Source organism: Crassostrea angulata, unplaced genomic scaffold (genome assembly GCF_025612915.1).
Source record: "Crassostrea angulata isolate pt1a10 unplaced genomic scaffold, ASM2561291v2 HiC_scaffold_335, whole genome shotgun sequence".
Classification (NCBI taxonomy): Eukaryota; Metazoa; Mollusca; class Bivalvia; order Ostreida; family Ostreidae; genus Magallana; species Magallana angulata.
In genome coordinates, this window is record NW_026441888.1 from 3,636 (window position 1) to 25,081 (window position 21,446).

At 34.2% G+C, this 21,446-nt stretch overlaps 2 protein-coding genes across 2 annotated transcripts; both read right to left on the reverse strand.

Moving 5' to 3' along the window:
• Positions 1–232: 232 nt before the first annotated feature.
• LOC128170135 (uncharacterized) lies at positions 233–14,091 on the reverse strand. The gene is made up of 6 exons (XM_052836089.1): positions 14,007–14,091; positions 10,544–10,686; positions 7,511–7,725; positions 6,868–7,032; positions 6,319–6,421; positions 233–2,008 (listed from the first exon to the last, which is right to left on the reverse strand). The coding sequence occupies exons 1-6, from the start codon at positions 14,051–14,053 to the stop codon at positions 1,794–1,796; spliced, it is 888 nt and encodes a 295-aa protein (XP_052692049.1). The 5' UTR covers positions 14,054–14,091; the 3' UTR covers positions 233–1,793.
• A 1,881-nt stretch (positions 14,092–15,972) lies between these two features.
• Positions 15,973–21,411, reverse strand: LOC128170136 (uncharacterized; the record flags this gene model as incomplete). The annotated part of the gene is given in 3 exon segments (XM_052836090.1): positions 15,973–16,921; positions 20,649–20,751; positions 21,247–21,411. Coding segments are annotated over 3 exon segments (483 nt in total), but the record flags the coding sequence as incomplete, so codon positions are not given.
• Between the last annotated feature and the right edge of the window lie 35 nt (positions 21,412–21,446).

Here is a 21,446-nt window from a genome sequence, read left to right on the forward strand (position 1 = left end):
AAACCAATCAGATTTCAGTATTTAACATGAAAGTATAATAATTCCCATTGCAAATCTCCGTAGATATCTGTTTTCGTTCCTGTGAATTTTTCCGAGTTAAGTTCGACGGACTTTTGTTGCAGTCTCTCAGAACTCGTATAACTTAATTCACTCAGGTTTTCAAGCTTAAGTCGGGTTGAATTAGAAAAATGGTTTTATTTTTCATATACAAATTGTAAAAGCAGCAAAAGAAATAAAAAATGAGCTGTTCTGAGTTAAAGAAATATATTTTATTTATGATATGTAATAGGAATTGTATACATGTAAATATATAGAAAATAAACTTTATGAAAAGAAACTTAAGACAGCTGCCACTAATGGTTGCAAATACCATCAGTCAAGAAAACACACCGTCTAAATGAATGTGATTATATATGTGTATTATACATACGGTTTTATTTAAGAAATAAGGAATCAAATAAGGTCAAATCCAACAACGCCTAAAGGGCTTTATGATAGATTTGACCACATTCCGACCAAATTTTCACCTCATAATATTCAAAGAATGATTCCTTATTACTTATATTAATATTATTTCCAATTTCTACACTTTAAAACAATATTTTAAAACCACTATTTTTTCATGTAGCACATGCAATGTATTGCTACGCAGCGCAGCCAATGCCGTTTTTCGGCCCATTTGGCGTCGCTCATCTTTTATGAAATTATTGGGCGACTGGCTTCAAAATTAATTTGTAAGGTTATCACACACAGACATTTGAAAATGTGAATATAAGAAAATAAAAATTGATAACATGGATAAAAGTGTGTTTCCAGGAGTACATATATAAACTAAATTAATTGAATACTGTCGTCAAAAGATAGAAAAATGACTACACCAATGTAATGAAAAATGAGTACAGCCGTAATATACCTAGATATTTTTACATGTTCTTTATCAGAAAAGAAAAGACTGCAAAGGTATGCACAGTGAACTTATTAAAAAATAAAGAGAACTATTAGCATCTGTACATGTATCTGAAAGACTCGTAGGAGGGTTTTTAACACAGCAAAGATTGAAACTTTTTGAACCATTTTTTAAAATTGAACTTCATTGCAATAGTTTCAATTTCAGATTAAAGATTTTACATACTAGAATAAAACCCAAGAATGATTGGTAATAGAGTATATGAAACTATTAAACATTTATTTTGAGACTGCTAAATGTTAAAAAAGTGTGGAAATTTAGCGCCGTTGAAAATAAACACTTATTGGAAAATGTAAAAAGAAAACATTGTTCAAAGTACGTAATCTTTTAATACTTGAATTTCCAAAATATTGAATGTTTCCCCAAAATTGCTAGGAATTTTTAGCTCCTTAAATTTTTTTTATAGTAAATAGAATATCTGTTTAAAATACATGATAGTTCACTTGGAGAAACAATTTGTAATAGGTACACAGAGTTTAAAAAACATTCGGGAAAATATGACTCAAGAAATGTCATATGTACATGTATAGTGAACGAGCTTGGCAATTTATAAAAACTCCATATAAGCAGAATAGCTTATCAACTTGAGCAGGTTTAGTTAACCATTTCTATTTGTTTTTCCTTTGAAATTGCAGGAAAACAAGGTAATAGATAACGGATAAAAAAACCCTGTTAAAAACAAACCTCCATTACAAATAAAAACAAACCTCAATTAAAAAGAAATGAATAAAGACATTATAACCAACGCAAAAAATAATTATGTACCTGATATATACTCTATGAGATCAAATTATAAAAACCAGCACAAAGAATGTGAAAAAAAAAATCATTTGATGAATTCTTGAAGCTCTTTAAGTTTCCTTTGATAGGCGGACTTCTGATGCTGTTTGAATTGTTTGTAAATGCTGTAGACAGAGTTCTTCCTACTGAGCTCAATCAGTCTGGGAACTTTGCTGACGGAACCTAATTTAGGGGCATACAGGTATCCCTCTTCTAAATTCTTCGAGGATAGCTCCCAGCAGTAAACCACAATCACTTCAGCTATGACCAGAAACAAAAAAGCACCTGATGCAGCTTGAATTATTACATCAGAAAAAAATGTTACCTTTTGGAAAATGTTCTTAAATTCTTTTGATAGTAAAGATGCGTTCGACAGCCGCATATGGTTGTGTTGATTTTTGCCTATAGTAGTCCTATTTCCAGGTCACTGCCTCCCTCACTTTCTGACGAATTTTAACGAGAAACAAATACCAGTCAAACAAGAGGCCCATGGGCCACATCGCTCACCTGAGGAACAATAGGTATGATAAAATCAGCTTAATGGAGTCATAATACAAACAATCTGGACAATGTACAATAATACATGTAGATCCTGTATAAATAAAATCCATTTCCCCCCTGGATATTTTTTATGTTTATAATCATTAGTCCCTTTTCTAACAGGATGGTTTTATAGTCATATCACATGATAAGTATTGCAGTTCTCAAAAAGATCCTTAATAATTGTTTATCTATGGGATATAAAGCTACATCAAACTCTGAACCTTCTTGTGAGGGCGAAGAATTGTCCTGGAGCCAAAGTCTTAACAATTTTAAAGAATCATCTGGCTGATTAGTTTCTGAGAAGATTTTAAAAGTTTTACTCTATAAATTCCTATGTAAAACTTTAACCCCCCCCCCCATGTGGCTCCACCCTTTTCACAACTTTGAATCTACACTACCTGAGGATGCTTCCACACAAGTTTCAGCTTTCCTAGCTGATTAGTTTTTGGGAAGAAGATTTTTAAAGATTTAAACTATATATTCTTATGTAAAACTTCGACCCCCCCCCCCACCCCATGTGGCCCACCCTAACCCCCAGGGATCACGATTTTCACAACTTTGAATCTACACTTCTTGAGGATAATTCCACACAAGTTTCAGCTTTCCTGGCAGGTTAGTTTCTGAGGAGAAGATTTTTAAAGATTTACTCTATATATTCCTATGTAAAACTTCGAGCCCCCATTGTGGCCCCACCCAACCCCCGGGGGCCATGAATTTCACAACTTTGAATCTACACTACCTGGGGATACTTCCACACAAGTTTCAGCTTTCCTGGCTGATTAGTTTCTGAGAAGAAGAATTTTAAAGATTTACTCTATATATAACTATGTAAAAGTTCGAGCCCCCATTGTGGCCCCACCCACCCCCAGGGATCATGAATTTCACAACTTTGAGTCTACACTACCTGAGGATGTTTCCACACAAGTTTCAGCTTTCCTGGCTGATTAGTTTCTGAGGAGAAGATTTTTAAAGATTTACTCTATAAATTCCTATGTAAAACTTTGACCCCCCACTGTGGCCCCACCCTAACCCCGGGGCTCATGATTTTCACAACTTTGAATCTACACTTCTTGAGGATAATTCCACACAAGTTTCAGCTTTCCTGGCAGATTAGTTTCTGAGGAGAAGATTTTTAAAGATTTACTCTATATATTCCTATGTAAAACTTCGAGCCCCCATTGTGGCCCCACCCAACCCCCGGGGGCCATGAATTTCACAACTTTGAATCTACACTACCTGGGGATACTTCCACACAAGTTTCAGCTTTCCTGGCTGATTAGTTTCTGAGAAGAAGATTTTTAAAGATTTACTCTATATATAACTATGTAAAAATTCGAGCCCCCATTGTGGCCCCACCAAGCCCCCGGGATCATGAATTTCACAACTTTGAGTCTACACTACCTGAGGATGCTTCCACACAAGTTTCAGCTTTCCTGGCTGATTAGTTTCTGAGAAGAAGATTTTTAAAGATTTACTCTATATATTCCTATGTAAAACTTTGACCCCCCACTGTGGCCCCACCCTAACCCCGGGGCTCATGATTTTCACAACTTTGAATCTACACTTCTTGAGGATAATTCCACACAAGTTTCAGCTTTCCTGGCTGATTAGTTTCTGAGGAGAAGATTTTTAAAGATTTACTCTATATATTCCTATGTAAAACTTCGAGCCCCCATTGTGGCCCCACCCAACCCCCGGGGGCCATGAATTTCACAACTTTGAATCTACACTACCTGGGGATACTTCCACACAAGTTTCAGCTTTCCTGGCTGATTAGTTTCTGAGAAGAAGAATTTTAAAGATTTACTCTATATATAACTATGTAAAAATTCGAGCCCCCATTGTGGCCCCACCCACCCCCAGGGATCATGAATTTCACAACTTTGAGTCTACACTACCTGAGGATGCTTCCACACAAGTTTCAGCTTTCCTGGCTGATTAGTTTCTGAGGAGAAGATTTTTAAAGATTTACTCTATAAATTCCTATGTAAAACTTTGACCCCCCACTGTGGCCCCACCCTTACCCCGGGGCTCATGATTTTCACAACTTTGAATCTACATTTCTTGAGGATAATTCCACAAAAGTTTCAGCTTTCCTGGCTGATTAGTTTCTGAGAAGAAGATTTTTAAAGATTTACTCTATATATTCCTATGTAAAACTTCGAGCCCCCATTGTGGCCCCACCCAACCCCTGGGGGCCATGAATTTCACAACTTTGAATCTACACTACCTGGGGATACTTCCACACAAGTTTCAGCTTTCCTGGCTGATTAGTTTCTGAGAAGAAGAATTTTAAAGATTTACTCTATATAACTATGTAAAAATTCGAGCCCCCATTGTGGCCCCACCAAGCCCCCGGGATCATGAATTTCACAACTTTGAGTCTACACTACCTGAGGATGTTTCCACACAAGTTTCAGCTTTCCTGGCTGATTAGTTTCTGAGAAGAAGATTTTTAAAGATTTACTCTATAAATTCCTATGTAAAACTTTGACCCCCCCACTGTGGCCCCACCCTAACCCCGGGGCTCATGATTTTCACAACTTTGAATCTACACTTCTTGAGGATAATTCCACACAAGTTTCAGCTTTCCTGGCAGATTAGTTTCTGAGGAGAAGATTTTTAAAGATTTACTCTATATATTCCTATGTAAAACTTCGAGCCCCCATTGTGGCCCCACCCAACCCCCGGGGGCCATGAATTTCACAACTTTGAATCTACACTACCTGGGGATACTTCCACACAAGTTTCAGCTTTCCTGGCTTTATGGTTCTTGAGTAGAAAATTTCTCAAAATTTTTAATTAATTTCTAATTATCTCCCCTTGAAAAAGGGCGTGGCCCTTAATTTTCACAACTTTGAATCCCCTTTGCCTAAGGATGATTTGTGCCAAGTTTGGTTGAAATTGGCCCAGTAGTTCTTGAGAAGATGTTGAAAATTTGAAAAATTTACGGACAGACGGACGGACGGACAGACGGACGGACGAACAGACGGACGGACCGACGGACGACAGACAAAAGGAAAAAAAATCCAAAATTTCTGCATTGACACTTCATCAATGCAAAATCCTCGAAGAATTTCTATTTTTGGTTTTGTAATGAAACTTAAAAAGGTAAATGGGGAGTTTCAAAAATAATCTGGATTTTTTTCGTTCTCGTGGATAAACGTAGTTTGAGCACAAATGTATTCATAAATATCGAAATATTAGTAGTGGCACGGTGACTCAAAATAAATGTTTTACTTTTTGATTATGACAACGGGAATAAAAAGTGCTACTCAACATTTCATCATTCGGAAGGTTTCACGCATCATAAGTCATTACCTATTAATTTACAGGTCATTAAATCTCATTTGTAAACAAACCGAGTTGTTTTGGACATTGGTATAGTGTCATGTGGTTGCGATTTCTGTCTAAATATAGTTACAATTGGATTGACACACTGAAAAAAGAATTTGAATCGGAAGCTATTCGATGTCTGTGGTAAGAAATATGCATTAATTGAGAATGCATCTTAATAAATATATAGTTGTTGAAGACATCATGTTTCAAAGAGAGGTTTCTGGCTCATGATGTATGCCACACTGCATTATTCACATTCCCCTGCGCTTGTGTGGTTATGAAGCGGAAGGAAAACTCAATATTTTTGTGTTGGCCCAACGAGTAATTCTATTTTTCTCTTTTTAATTTGATTTAATTACTTTGAGACACAGTGATTTTTCAAAAGTTTATCTTTTCATATGATATATAAAATATGTGGAAATCGTGTAAAATAATGGGTTTGTGCATCACCATGTCCCTTTCAGCAAAAAGTAGTATAAACAGAAACTTGGGACACAGTATTATATGAAGTACAATTAATTTCCGTAAGAAAGGAACAGTCTTAATGGATGAAAGTATATGCCTATTTACTTCAAAGAACAATTATACTAGATAATGAAAGATTAAAAGTTATGAATTCATGATAACTGTTAACGTCATTACTATTTACCTAATGAAAACATTCTTAATCTAACGTAGGGCAATAATACCTCCACTTTTTATCAGTACATCCAATGTTCGTCTTCGTATTCCGTCTTCCGCCTCCTCTATTATCAAATTTCTTTCATTGTAATCCACAAACATCAAGAGGATCTGCAGTATTAATCATGTATTTATTTCTTCAAAAGTTGTTAAATAAAACAACAAAAATCAGAGACTCTTGACTAATACTTTCACAGATGGTCATGAATTTTGTGCGTTTTTGCTTAGGTATAGAAAATCTAAACGTCTAAAGATTAATTGATCAAGGGCTTGAACTTAAAAAGTATAACAAAAAACAAATTTCGTGAAAGGAAATAGCGATTAAAATTCATATCATTACTTAATTATCTTTGAATCAATAGTAGTATACATGTATGTTGAAACACACACACACACACACACACACACACACACACACACACACACACACACACACACACACACACACACACACACACACACATATATATATATATATATATATATATATATATATATATATATATATATATTTATATATAAAGTGGATGGCCACTAGTATGACGATTGAGGCGTACTTTAGATGGCGGTATGTTGACTAAGGAATCTGGAGACGTTACAACCACGGACTTCATCTGAAGTCTCTTGTCGGGGCCGACCAGATCCTTCGCCATCTCAACATGATGTCTCTGTGTCTCACCCTCCTCAAACCCCACCACACAGAGGGAATTCTCCAACCTTGTCTACAAACAAAATCACAAGACACAGGTGACGTAAACAAAATCATACCTCTCTGCTTCTATTCATTTTAAGTGAAAAAATCCCCCAAAAGCAAATTGATAATGCAATTTTTATATGTTCTTGGTTTTCATGCTACTTTCAAGGACATATATATTTTCTTACTGTGAAATTTATTATTCTGAAGAAATGTATGTACCCACCAAAAATATTACATTTAGGGTGTATGACTACTCCTTAGATTAAAAAAAACCCATAGGTTTCGAATACACACCAGTGCCATTTTCGTTTGGTTTTTAAGTTTATTTACTTGGCGAGTAACGAATCACATGGCAATCCTACCTATTAAGCTTTTATGTGCCAGTAATACTCCTACAAGTTTGACCTTTGAACACAAATTATTTTTACTACTGTATGTAATATTTTTTTATAATTGAAAGTAATTTGTTTGTGTAAAAGATTAGATCCAAAACTATACACTACATGAGAAGTCTTCTTCAAGTTCTTAGATGCATTTTCAGTAACTGCAGGGACATATTTCTGTAAATTTTGCATCCAGTTAAAAATGCTCGTAATCCAATTATCTTTCGAATATAAAGCAATAATGATGATGATGATGGTGATGACGTGGAGGATTATCACAATGAAGCTGATTCCAAGAAACATAACTCTGTCACGCAGCTGCTGTCTTAGTATTTCTGGAAAAAAAACCCATATTTCCAAATCATTTCCAGATTCAAAACACACACGCCCGTCCACCCACCAACACATTAAAGATTGATAACAAATGTTTAAAAGAAAATTTTCGAAGCTTCAATCAAGAGAAATACAATTATATGCACAGAATGCACAAAGCAAAGTAACACTACCTTTAGTAAAAATGAAAAAAAAAAACATAGCTATGAAACATTTACACTAATTCATAAAAAAGGGAAACTGTAAGTAGTAAATGAAATCTGATCTTTATTACAAGAAAAGATATGCACATGTCACAAATCAATATCTATAAAATGATAAAACAAGAGGCCCATGGGGCACATCGCTCACCTGAGCAACAATGGGCGTTCAAAAGATATTGTGCCATATGGTCCCTCGGTGGAATAACAAATATTAATATTGTAAAGTATTCGAATTTTACGCTTATTTTTGCATACACGTAATCTTTGACATTGTACCTTCATGAAATACTATTTTTTACCAGAATAAGAAAATCCTACGCAAGATATAAAACTAAACATTTGGTAGGGGTACACTGTTAAGTTGTTAACTTCCAATTCCCTCTATTTTCGTTCTGCCCCCCACCCCCACACTTTGTAAAGCGATCAAAATATATGAGAGCATATAGGTACATTTTTTTCATCAACTACTTACTAGTTATTGTATTTTAAAAAAAATATAATAATTATTGTTTTTTATTTTAAAAAATCCTACATGCATAGATGAGAAAAAGAAAATTGTACCTCAATGTGCTCAATTCCTCAAATTAAAAACATTCAAAAATTTAATTTGTCTTCTCCATTATAATTAAATGACTGTTATTTACCTCGCGTACAAACCAGGATAATTTTCCGCTGTGATATTTTCTTAGGAATAGCTAGCTGCAGGTCTGTAGCTCCCGGTCTGAAAAATTCGGATGGACGACCGGGGAGCTACAGGGCCACCCATTGAAAAAATTGAATATTTATTGCGCAGAAAAACGTGCGCTAGTTTTTGACTGATTTACCTTATTTATACGCAAATTCTGTGAAAACAATTAGTACCATTAAATTCTTCATGCAATTTACAACTGATATCGCCTCTTTATTTGCCTCAGACTTTCTCCGAAACACGCTACCGACCTCGGAAAATCAAATATGTTGAATTTACATCGAGATCGAGAGCCATTTTTACATGTAAACAAAGTGCACCACATGAATTTACGGGACTGGTGATGGTGTTTAAAAGACTATCCGAGGCAAGTGAAGAGACGATATCAGTAGTAAATTGCATGAAGAATTTTCAATTCTTTTATTCACTCAAGACCAGTTCAGTGGTATTTGAGGTTCAAAATCAGTTTATACAAATGTACACAAACACAGTCAAGGATCACATGTACAGTAGGAGTAATACTGACGAAAAAAGTTAAAGTTTACAATACAATAAGTTGTTAAAGTTGGTTTCTGGAAGAACAGACTTTGAAAATTTTCTTTAAAAACATTGACAATTTTTTTTACTTTTTTAATCTTTAGTTTTTAAAATCTGTGTACAAACATATATTGTGAGCAAATCTCTGTATCTTGCTTATAATTCGAAGCTTAACACTCAAATATGGTTAGTAAATAGAAATTGTAAACAATTAAACACAAGAAACATGCACTATAACAAATAAAGAACACAATTTATTTTTTCGAAATGAATCATATATATACATATACATATACCTACATATTTCCGTCAGCGGTATCAAACTCTATTTAAACTAAATAAACTCGAGAAAATGCCGAGCATCTTTACAAAACCTATTGCATTAATCTACCATTACGCAAAAAATAATGCCGAATTACCGATAGAATGAATTGTATTTCAGTACTTTTTTGATACATTAGATTTTGCTTAATTTGCGCAGGTAAACAGTAACTGTTTGATTTACCGAAGTCTCTGTTTGATTTGATACGTAAAAATCACGAAATACAGACGATAGTTCCCAGGTTACAAAGCATAAATAATGAAAACGAAACGAAAATCAGAACAAGCTAACACCAACGTCATGTGTGAAAACTGTCAACGCATTGAAATATTTAGCCTCAATTTACTTCACAAAATCGGCACCAATATATATTGCATGTTTCAAAAAATTCCGTTCATACGCGAACTGTTGCAACACAAGCATTGAATTCATCATAGTCAGATCGACCCTTTTTCGTATAATGTCATGGCTGCTTTAAACAAAGAACCTCGTTTTTGAAGTATGGAATACGAGTCTTGGTAAAATGGGTATGCAAACCCGGGCCGTGGCAAAATAAAAGCCGGGGCAGATCGGCAATCGTCAATAACAAATACGCATTATTTTGCAGCAATATTTACAGCGAATACAAATATACTGGTCCATCAAATATCCTGAAATTTTAATAAGATTGGCAGATTAATAACTGCCAATCTTTTGTTTTGCCCAGGCCAAGTCTTGCCTACCCATTTTACCGGATGCCGAACCCGAAGCTATTAAACTGATTGAAACACGCCTTTCCTTTATTATTATTTTCGCAATAACTCGGACAGACGGACAGACAGACGGACGACGGACAAAATGTGATCAGAATAGCTCACTTGAGCTTTTAGCTCAGGTGAGCTAAAAATGTAAGGTTGTGTTTAGTAAAGAAATAACTTGAATATTTTAATAAAATGCCAAGGCCTACAATCGTAAATTGATTAAACAAATTAGCATCGTTTTTAGCCATCGAGGGATGAGAATGTGAAAGTTCAATTGAAACACATGTAACTTTATTAAATGATACGTGCTGTTAATGAAGACAATTTTACCTTTAATCTCCAAATATAACCTCACATTTGATATATTTTCCGTATCATCAGGTACCATGGCGGCAGGTGTTTCTGAACAAAGTTGACAAAACAGATGAAGTAGAAATGCTACCCACGCAAGTAACACACTGGAAATTGCAAATCTGGATAAAAACACAATTTTATATCTTTATGATTAAAACGACCCAAGAGAACAAATATTCAACTTTGTAACATCAAATATACATTTAATCTTTATTTCAATTTGCTAATCAAAAAAAGTATCCCATTTCATCAAGAAAGAAAAAATTCGGTGACTGAGGGCTCTTTCAATAGGTAATTGTACATTTTGTAAAAATAAGAATACCAAATAGTTTTACGTCGTAACCGCGCTGGAAAAGAGGGAGTGTTCAGGCTTATAATGAAAATAAAAGTTATGATGGAAGTTAAAATTCCAACCTACATAACACTATTTTATGGTTTTAAATATATTTGTTTCCTGAATTTCGGTTAAATATTATTTTGCACTTACAAAACTTTGTTTAAACACAATAATTAACCATAAAGTCACATATTCTCGCGAATATCATATTATTATTTGTATGCTCATGTTTATAAAGTGACATATAGGTCCGAAGGGCCGGGTGTTTATTCATTAAGGTATTATATCATATACATGTATCTATATTTGTTTATAAAACACATGTCACTATAATAAATCATTTACTTACTTACTTATCATACGTTAACAAAATTAACATATCTAACATTTAGCAGGTTCTACTCTATTGTTTATGGTAAAACCCTTCATTGTTTGATAAAGCAGTTGTATCAATACTAGCAGCTAATAGACATAGTCAACATTGAATATAACAATGATTTAAAATACAGTCGTGAAAAAAAAACCCATTGTCTCTACTTCATATTAAATAAGGAAATACTATTAAAGATGCAGCGTCAGACCCCGTCCTCACTTATACAAACCGATGTTAAACCATGTGATCTGCCAATAAAACCTCTAGATTATAAAATGCAGATTGTACCCCAGCAAAGAAAAACGATTTTTCCTAATTAAACTTTTAAGTCCAAAAATATCATAATTAAAATATTAAGCTAGATCTGATTTATTATTTGTTGACCATTTAGGCTCGTTAAAACTATGGATAATAAAATCCTACTTTATTTGATAAGGTTATGCTCTCTATATTATGATATTTTTGGTAAAGCGGAAGTTTCTAATTTGATACTTTTCTGACTTTTTTTGTTTACTTTAACGTTTGACAATGCTCTCTATATTAGGATATTTTTGGTAAAGCGGAAGTTTCTAATTTGATACTTTTCTGACTTTTTTGTTTACTTTAACGTTTGACAATGCTCTCTATATTAGGATATTTTTGGTAAAGCGGAAGTTTCTAATTTGATACTTTTCTGACTTTTTTGTTTACTTTAACGTTTGACAATGCTCTCTATATTAGGATATTTTTGGTAAAGCGGAAGTTTCTAATTTGATACTTTTCTAACTTTTTTGTTTACTTTAACGTTTGACAATGCTCTCTATATTAGGATATTTTTGGTAAAGCGGAAGTTTCTAATTTGATACTTTTCTGACTTTTTTGTTTACTTTAACGTTTGACAATGCTCTCTATATTAGGTTATTTTTGGTAAAGCGGAAGTTTCTAATTTGATACTTTTCTGACTTTTTTGTTTACTTTAACGTTTGACAATGCTCTCTTTATTAGGATATTTTTGGTAAAGCGGAAGTTTCTAATTTGATACTTTTCTGACTTTTTTGTTTACTTTAATGTTTGACAGTTTATTTGTCTACATTAAGAACATTGCTTTCAACAAATCCCGGCTGAAAACTGATTGAAATACTCAATATCTCAACGTCTGCAAAATGGATCAATTCATAGGGGGCACGGTTGTTTAATAGTGTAGTTCTGTTTTAAGCGTGTTTCATGTAAAAATCAAAATTAAATAATTCACATCCTTGTAAACATTACAAACGATTAAAATTGTTTAAGATACATGATGTTAAAAAATCTCATTTGTGGAAAACCCCGTAAACATTAACGGAGACATTTCAGGAGACATAAATAGCATGTAAATCATGTATGTTTAAGCAGGAAATCCTGCAGAAGATAAGAAAAAATGGTGTTATTGTACAAGCAGCATATACATGTACAATGTACAGTCAAACTGTGTTTTTAGATTATATGGACACTCTAGCTAACATCAAATCCTCAACAGGATGACTCGCATGAATGTCTCATAGCCATGCGGACCTTTGAGATATGCAGAAGCCCTGAAATAAATACATTAGGCTTTGAATCTTCAAATGCCTGAGATGAGGTGACTTTTTCTTTTACCAATGGCCTACAATTTTTCTAGTGATGGTCCTCGTAGGATATTAATCCCGGTATAACTTGAAACACAACTTTTACGATCATAGCCATGCAGGAAAATAATAAATCATAGAATCGAGGAATTTAACACAAGGCTAAGCCACAAGGCCAAGCCACATTAAGTACTGGGATATATGCCAGATACCACAGAAAGGTTGAGATTTTTAAGAAATCGTAGTCACTGTTTCCTGTCTTAAGGCTAGAAAACATTCCAAGGCGCTAGTGTCTAAAAACCACTAAACTTATTAGAAAGAAATGTGGTTTCTTTATTTGTTCTTGCGGGTCACTTAGGCTTAAAACTTCTCATCAGCAATTCTTCTCTCCAATGATTTCAACACATGCACGATCTGCAGAAACAAATGCACGATTTCCAGGATAAAAACAACAGAATGAAAGCTTCACATGTATACTGTCACAATCAATATTGAATTTTTTTAAAGTTTTATCCCGTTTTGAGCCTCTATGTTGTACAGGTATTATTTATTGATTCAGAAGCTGTACTTATGTGTACTGGTTTTAATTTGCTTAAGCGTTTTGTACATATGTACTTTGTACGACATCCTTTTGGTGGTACTTTTTATTACATTTTGTCAACAAATTTGTTGAAGGTTTTTTCCTCAGGGTTTTCCAGCGTAGCTCTATGTAGCAATAGAGTTTTGTCGACGGTCGGGGAGGACTTTCCGATGCCTAGCGTGTGGGCGAGTCGACGTGACGTGTGAGGAATGGTGCTTTGAGGACCGGATGTCCATAGACGTTGTGGCATTGGGGGCAGTACAATGGTCGGGGTAACAGTGTGCATTACGAATGCGGATGCACTTAGTGGGCACCGAGTGTATCAGGAATTAAAATGGCATGAGGGCTGATTCCATCAAAGAAGCCGATACCGTGACCCGAGCAGCGTGAACTATTCTCTCTCAATTTAATTTATTTAAGTATATATATGTACACGTACATAGTTTTTATGTAAATTTGTAAAATTAAAAATATCTCGTCTTTTACTGATCAAGCCAAAGGGTGTCGTGGCATATACCTATAATGAAAACATTGAATGTAACAAGTATAAATATGAAGCTACATACTTGATAAACGTGTACATGGATACAAGTTGTGATTTTCTTCCAAACATCCTGTATCTCCAGTAAAAGCATACGTGTCATGTGTGACAGCGGGATCTTGTTTTTATTCATACAACGGAAAACCGCATTATCAGCTGTCTTCCGTTATCAAATATCACCGACATATTGATTATAAATACTGTTATATTTTTTGTACACATTCATAACTACCGTCTACGTTAGAGGTGTTCCGAGTTTTAAAACGAAGGAAATCAAATGCCGCCGGTGAATAGTTTCGATGACTATTCACCGTGGGCAGATAGCACGGATCCGTTTTTATTCGCGTGTCACAAAATTTACAAAATGGGGAAAATGTGTAGCATTTTTATTTTGCGCCTATGGTGTCCGGATAGGGCCATTTGCGTTTGCAGGTAAACGAGACATCGCGCTAACACACAACACGCCGTCGCGCTAACGCAACTTTGCATAACACGCCGTCGCGCTAACACACAACACGCCGTCGCGCTAACGCAACTTTGCACAACACGCCGTCGCGCTAACGCAACTTTGCACACAACACGCCGTCGCGCTAACACACAACACGCCGTCGCGCTAACGCAACTTTGCATAACACGCCGTCGCGCTAACACACAACACGCCGTCGCGCTAACGCAACTTTGCACAACACATATTTAAGCATGCGCAGTCTGATATTTCCGGACACGACTTCCTACTAGACTGTGAAACTTGCGAAGTTGCGTTAGCGCGACGGCGTGTTGTGCAAAGTTGTGTTAGCGCGACGGCGTGTTGTGTGTTAGCGCGACGGCGTGTTATGCAAAGTTGTGTTAGCGCGACGGCGTGTTGTGTGTTAGCGCGACGGCGTGTTGTGTGTTAGCGCGACGGCGTGTTGTGCAAAGTTGCGTTAGCGCAAGGGCGTGTTGTGTGTGAGCGCGAAGGCGTGTTGTGCAAAGTTGCGTTAGCGCGACGGCGTGTTGTGTGTTAGCGCGACGGTGTGTTATGCAAAGTTGCGTAAGCGCGACGGCGTGTTGTGTGTTAGCGCGACGGCGTGTTGTGTGTTAGCGCGACGGCGTGTTGTGCAAAGTTGCGTTAGCGCGACGGCGTGTTGTGTGTTAGCGCGACGGCGTGTTATGCAAAGTTGCGTTAGCGCGACGGCGTGTTGTGTGTTAGCGCGATGTCTCGTTTACCTGAACGCGATGTCGCGCTAACGCAAATGGCCCTATCCGGACACCATATGCGCCAGTCATTTTTTGCAATTTAAAAAGTTTCCTATAGAAAATAATACAGAATATGATTTCTGCGTATTAAATTAAATGGTTCTTTTGTGATTTATACGGGATAATGAAGGTGGAGACATCACAGGAAAAATACATAACCCGTGTTTTTCGTTTAACAAATTTATAAATTGACCGTAAAGAGTACGTAAAATTAACTAAATTACTGTTAATGTACATCAGTACGTTAGCTAAAATAAACAGACAAATTTGAGTCTGACATCATCATAATTATTTCGTGCAGCCCGTGATTTTTCTTAGGTCGCTGTAGTCGCTGTAGGTTTTGACCAATCGATCAATGGGGTGTGTAGATTAATTTCAGTCCTGTTAGTTTCTCCAGAGCTATGATTAACACGTTTCTATAAGAAATAGAAGGAATCATACTCGGTAGATGTAAATATAATTATATGTATGACCATATAGTTATTCAAAAACAGTATTGAATTTACTTCCTGCAAGGGTAATCTGTAAAGTATGAAAATGGATGCAAATACATTCAGTCTCCGTTGTTTTTTTTAAACATTCATACGATTTGTATTTTGAAAGTTGGACAGCAGTTTTGTTCTATATAATTATGATGTCCATCAATAACATTTATGTATGAAACTTCATGTAAACTTGGGTTGTTGTCCAATGTACATAATCAGATTTTAAAAAAGAAAACACAAAGACGGTAAACCAACCTTTAGCGCTTTTATCCAGATCTTCAGAAGCTTTACAATAAATAGTACCACATGTTGTATGTTTTTTTTAAAATGTACATTCAAACTTTTAAATTTTAAATAAAAAAAGATAGCAGAATGAAAGGGGGTTTTAAAAACCTGTAAAGCATGCAACATGTACTATTTGTATATCTTTTTTAACAAATGTAAAATGGCATGAAAAGCCGAGTTTAATTTTAAATTTGCAATCAAGTTATGTGCACTCAATTCTTAAGTACATTTGTGATACTCTTATAAGATCTTTCAAGCAGAATTGGGTTTAATTGTAACTATGGAAGCATCCCGTATTTTAATGACCACCTGGATAAATGTGAATTCACCTTTAATATAATGTAACTTACTTAGTATTTGTTTCAATTTATCCATGGATGGCAAACTAGATGAAAAATATTTCATAATATATACTAGTATTCAAAGAGATAAAACAGCAACAGTAAATTTAAATATTTATTATAGTACAAAACATTTTGTAATATCAATAACGTAAACTTCATAGTTATTATTCATAAAAAGAGGCAGAAAACGAGTATGCTATACTGCAGTACAGTGTCTATAACTTACAAAAAAAAAACTAATAAATTAAAAATACCCTTCCTTAAATTAATCCATTAATTGTAGTTGATATTAATGAGATTTATTTTGAATTGAGATCAAAAGATAAAATTCAACTAAATAATTTGAAGTAATTTTCATATTACTAGTACAAAAAATTATTTGATGAAGTCTTCAAGCTCTTTTAGTTTCCTTTGATAGGCGGACTTTTGGTGCTGTTTGAATTGTTTGTAAATACTGTAGACAGAGTTCTTCCTACTGAGCTCAATCAGTCTGGGAACTTTGCTGACGGAACCTAATTTAGGGGCATACAGGTATCCCTCCTCTAAATTCTTCGAGGATAGCTCCCAGCAGTACACCACGATCACTTCAGCTATGATTCAACAAAAACAAAAACAAACAAAGCAGTATTAGCTTTTGTGGAAAATCTGTAAAATATAAGAATATAAAATATTTTTCAATAATAGTTGCTCATTTTAAGGTCCCGTAATCTCACTCTCTTTACGCAACATATTCTTCCTTATACCTGAATGACTGAATGACTGAACTTGTATAAGACCTAGGTATTTAACACCAGGAGAGACTCATCTACACAGCAAATCCTTCGTTGTACACGTATAATTCCTTTCTTGAACCAACTTTCTAATAGTTTCTCCGAAATACTATTCTACAAACTGTCATTTTAAAATGTCCTTACATACACATCCTTCTTAAGAATGCAACCTAATACAGGCTTTGAGGGAGCATTATAAGAAACTGTTATAAAATTGTCAAAAAAATAACAATCAAGTGGCAAAGTTTTCAGAAGTAGGTCGAGTGTCAAACCCGTAAATCTAACCAAGCATAATTCCGTTAGTTAATTAACTGTCAGTCTCAAGTTCAAGTTTCAAGTTTATTCTCTCAAACCATACAGAGATGGTGCATGAGGTACAAAACATATACACTGTAATTATTAAAAAAAAATAAAAAATAAAGTGACGTCAGAGGAGGACGTGTACACACAAAAAAAGAAAAGGGAAAAAATTGTAGATAGCATAAACATGAAACAGAAAGGTTTATGGAGGGCAGACAGTGTTTACTTTGATCCACAATAACTTTACTACTGATTTCATAATTAAAATATGGTAATTCTGTAATGTTGAATTTATAATGAACTTGTTTTATTTCTTGGCACATTTATGTATATTATTGTTGACTAATTATATGTCAATAATTTTTTTCATGAAAATATAATAGTACATGTATTTTTTTAAAATAAAAACAATGTTACGTTATTCTTTAAACGACCATCATTTTATCCAACATTTAAAATACTTACAGCAATGATGCAAATTTTACGAACCTTTGATTATTAATTCTTTGGATTAATGAATATATATTTTGTCAACAGTTTGTTTATATAGTCAGGTCACTAAAATATATTGTAAATCAGTTAAGTCAGCTAACAAGCTATTTTATCGTTAAATAAGAGAAGGTCATTAGAATATTATCAAGCAAAAGATTATAAATTCATTGTTCGTTATAAACCAAAATAATATATCCAGTGTGTTAAAAATCTAGTGGCAGTTTTATCATGAATAATAGTTATAGCATTTAATGTTGGTCTAAAAAATACGGTGTCTTTTAAAGTAGTTTATATAACAAGATCAACAAGCATTCTGTGAGTATTGCATAAGCAATACACGTCCCCTACCGGTTTGTATCATTCTATGAAAGCTTCCAAGCACACAACTATTTCAGAGCTATTGTAAACGAGATGTCATGCTTTAATCCGAGATAAAAGAACAGAGGAAATTAAAACTATATAGTTGATATAGAAATTAAATACAAAATAGGTAAAATAATACTCTTTATTTCATCTTCTGTAATTTCGCCAAGTCTTTTCTGTATTCGCTGTAAAAATTTGTGAAAACAATGCACTGTTATGCACAGTATCATTTCTTACCGTCTTCTGTACCCCGAATCAAACCAAACAGTTAAACAGCCCAACCCGAAAACGAACCCGATTGTAATAATACAAACAAGATATCTGTGAGCCAATGCTCACTAGTGATACCCCCGCTCTGATGTGAATATGCAAAATAAGCAAAGTCGACATTTAACAGAAAGCTGGCATTCGATTGGTACAGAAATATATCCCACAATATGGTATGCCTAAACAAATAGTGTGTTTAAATTTCAAGCGATAAATAGCTGCTGAGAAATCTTTGACAAAAATTTGTTTGAAAATTTGGGCTAAATATAAACAAAGTCATTATTTAACAGGAAATTGACGTCCGATTGGTACAAAAATTTATCCCACTATATGGCATGACTATACAAATACTGTGTAAAAATTTCAAGCAACTGCGATAAATAGTTGCTGAGAAATCATTGACGGAAATTTCTTTGAAAATTTTGGCTAAAAATAAACAAAGTACTCATTAAACAGGAAGTTGGCGTCCGATTAATACAAAAATACATCCCACGATATGGCATGCCTATACAAATACTGTGTAAAAATTTCAAGCATCTGCGATAAACAGTTGCTGAGAATTCTTTGACAAAAATTTGTTTGAAAATTTGGGCTAAATATAAACAAAGTCGTCATTTACTGGAAGTTGACGTCTGATTGGTACAAAAATATATCCCACGATATGGCATGCCTATACAAATACTGTGTAAAAATTTCAAGCATCTGCGATAAACAGTTACTGAGAATTCTTTGACAAAAATTTGTTTGAAAATTTTGGCTAAAAATAAACAAAGTCGTCATTTAACAGGAAGTTGACGTCCGATTGGATCAAAAATATATCCCACGATATGGCATGCCTATACAAATATTGTGTAAAAATTTCAAGCATCTGCGATAAATAGTTGCTGAGAAATCTTTGACGAAAATTTGTTTGAAAAGTTTGGTTAAAAAATAAGCAAAGTCGTCATTTAACAGGAAGTTGACGTCCCATTGGTACAAAAATATATCCCACGATATGGCATGCATATAAAAATATTGTGTAAAAATTTCAAGCATCTGCGATAAATAGTTGCTGAGATAAATGCGACAGAAATTTTTGTTACGGACGGACAGACAGACAGACGGACGGACGGACGGACGGACGGACAGACGGACTGACGGACGCAGAGGAAAGCTATAGTCCCCACCGGTGAAACCGGTAGGGGACTAAAAACTAGTAGACAAACGTAATTTAACACCGCTAATTTCGATTTCCTTTATATTTATATGGCCCAAATTGAAATTTTTGTGAGTATTTTGTTTACATAAATGTAATTATTTAGGAGTTGTATAGCATGCCTTCATTACATGTTTATTCATATTGAATTTTTTCCCCAATATATAAATAAATACTTACCTTTAATAGTAACCTTAATTTTAAAAAACAAATGCATACAAAAAGTACAAAAAATTTAAGTATATACTGTCGTAAAATTTAATATCTGGTATATTGATACACATACTAAGTATATATAAAAACAGTACCAAGATGTGCTAAAAGCAAAATGTGTAAAATTCACAAAAACCAACATGTCAGGACATTACAAATACTAAAGGGACTTGGACACGATTTGACTTAAAATTTTCCAATTTTATTTTTCCGTTTTCAATGTTTATTCTGATAAATAAAGAAGTTTATAATGCTATGTCAAAATTTGAAAGTCAAATATCAAGTTATAAGCAAGATACAGAGTTCATAATTCTTTGTTTTGTAAACAAAGCTCGAATATTGTCATTTTTTACATATATGTGTTGTATTGGTGAAAGTTTTAATCAAATGTATCTTTCTTTTGTTGATAATAGTATTTATGAATATATTGAATTAGTTTAAATTGTTTTTTAAAAGTCATTTTCTCTAAGAAATTGTAATTTTCTACATTACATTTATTGTAAACAACTATAAGACTCGAGCTTTGTTTACATAACAATCAATTCATACCTCTGTATCTTGCTTGTAACTTGACTTTAACATTCATATTTTGGTACATCATTTAAAATGCACCAGTAAACCTTTTTACACATAAAAAATAAAAATAAAATTTTTGATCTCAAATCGTGTCCAAGTCCCTTTTAAAATTGACAAATGGTCATCTAAAAAGGGTATTACCTCCACTTTTTATCAGTACATCCAATGTTCGTCTCCGTATTCCGTCTTCCGCCTCCTCTATTATCAAGTTCCTCTCATTGTAGTCCACAAACATCAAAAGGATCTGTAATGTAAACAAAGCAAATACGTGTTTAAAAATATTTAAATCAAACAAACAATCTGTTTTCTTCATCATCTGTAGAATAAAATTCCATGCCTGTTTATTGTATCACAAAGTCAAGTTAGAGTTTAATCACAGCCCTGATTAAGGTTATGCTATAAGTATCCAACGAAAAGGTCTCTAATACATGTTTTACACTAAGAATTGAACACTAAACTAAATCTTTTTTTTTTTAAACTTTATGTTCCAAATCGAGCAGAAAAAAGAGAAACATATATGAACAACACATACATATATGTTACAGTAAATGCGTGAAATCAAAATAGTCAATCACATGTATATTCTAAACCAGTCTAAAAAGCATGCATTTACTCTCTGATTTAGAACACACGTGGTATTCCTGATCTTGCTATGAATTACATTCTTTAACAACTCTCTTGAAATTTCTGATTTGACATTCGGAGACCACTGGTCACTAAGTGTGTGCGTAAGGCATACTTTAGATGGCGGTATGTTGACTAAGGAATCTGGAGACGTAACAACCACGGACTTCATCTGAAGTCTCTTGTCGGGGCCGACCAGATCCTTCGCCATCTCAACATGATGTCTCTGTGTCTCACCCTCCTCAAACCCCACCACACAGAGGGAATTCTCCAACCTATGCTACAAATAAAATTAATATGCGTTGTTAAACAGTT